We start from the raw sequence: 1,413 nt of genomic DNA on the forward strand, positions 1-1,413 counted from the left end.
CGTTCCTGCCCCAACTGCTGGCCTACCCAAACCCCATCGACCCCCTGAATGGAGACGCAGCGGCCATGTACCTCCACCGGCCAGAGGAGTACAAGCAGAAAATAAAAGGTGCAGCGTCTTGGAAGGGTTGGACCGGGCCGCTGCCGCCACCCGCCGAGAGAAGATGCTTCTCGTGGCTGTTTTGCCTCGTCTCCTCCTTAAAGTCTCTCTCTCTCTGTCCCTTCCAGAGTACATCCAGAAATATGCAACAGAGGAGGCTCTGAAGGAGCAGGAGGAGGGAGCAGGCGACTCTTCGTCCGAAAGCTCCATGTCCGACTTCTCAGAAGACGAGGCCCAAGACATGGAGTTGTAGTAATAGGAGGAGCTCCCCGCCCCCGCCCCGCCCCCTTCCTTTAACCCCCACAGAGACTATATTTGATTTCCTAACCATGAGAAAGCAGACTTATAATATTCATATTTAAACAAGTTGATTTTTTTATTATTATTATTATTATTATTACTACTAAACAAGGATTTTTATGGATATCTAGCCTTTGGTGTGTTTGGCAGACACCCCCCCCCCCCCCCCCCCCCCCCCCCCCCCCCCCCCCGTTCTGTAGCCGTCCCCCCCCCCACCACAGGTTGCGTTCGCAATCCTCCGGCTGTCGTCCCCCGCATTTGTTCAGCGCGTCACTTGAAAAAGAAATTCTCCTCTGTGCACATCTTGACTCCTCTGCTCCGATTTCACTTTCATAAACCAGAACGTTTTTTTTCCCCCCCATGTGACCCGAATGATCTTTCTTTTCTTTTCTCCGCCATGAAAGACCGACTCTGAGCGACCGTTCCGGCTCGCCCACGCCACCGCCGCGCTCGCCCTGGTCATCACAGCAGGCTCTTTAACACACGCACACACACACACACACACACACACACGTCAACCTGGGATTTTTCCAGAAACACACATCATTAGGTTTGGATACTGTGTTTGGCTGTTAGCTGTTACGTTACGTTTTGTTACTCTTGTTGATCTTTGTGTGCGTTGCACAAACACAAAAAAAAAAAGACTTCACTGCACATCTGGGTACAGGACAACTGCAACAAGGCGTTTGATTTTGGGATTTCTGCACAAGTCGAATGCACACAGGCAGAGGGTTTTTGTTTTTTTGTTGCTTTTTTAACGAGCCGTTGCGGTCTGACTCACTTGGCATTGTGAGAACTGAAAATAGACCCTGTAACCATCTGACCGTGTGAATTTCACAATTCAAAGTTTGGAGCAGGAGACTTTCTCTTGCCTCTGTGTTACAATCTTATCCTGCTTGTTAAAACCTTTTTTTTTTCCAAAGCGTATTACAGAAACTAATATCTAATCTCAGTCCGGTGAAAGGCGGGGTCTGTGGAGAGTAATTTGGGGAGGGTTGTTGTGTCAGTGCTCCT

General features: G+C 49.5%; 1 protein-coding gene across 1 annotated transcript in view; it reads left to right on the plus strand.

Annotated features, from left to right (window-relative positions):
• ube2h (ubiquitin-conjugating enzyme E2H) overlaps nucleotides 1-541 on the plus strand; it is an 8,856-nt gene extending 8,315 nt beyond the window's left edge. The window contains exons 3-4 of the mRNA XM_080518600.1: nucleotides 3-108; nucleotides 228-541. Of these exons, the coding sequence (XP_080374726.1) occupies nucleotides 3-108; nucleotides 228-352 (231 nt within the window). The 3' untranslated portion in view covers nucleotides 353-541. The remainder of the gene's footprint in view (nucleotides 1-2; nucleotides 109-227) is intronic.
• Nucleotides 542-1,413: the final 872 nt, after the last annotated feature.

This window comes from Blennius ocellaris, assembly GCF_963422515.1.
Source record: "Blennius ocellaris genome assembly, chromosome: 22".
Lineage (NCBI taxonomy): Eukaryota > Metazoa > Chordata > Actinopteri > Blenniiformes > Blenniidae > Blennius > Blennius ocellaris.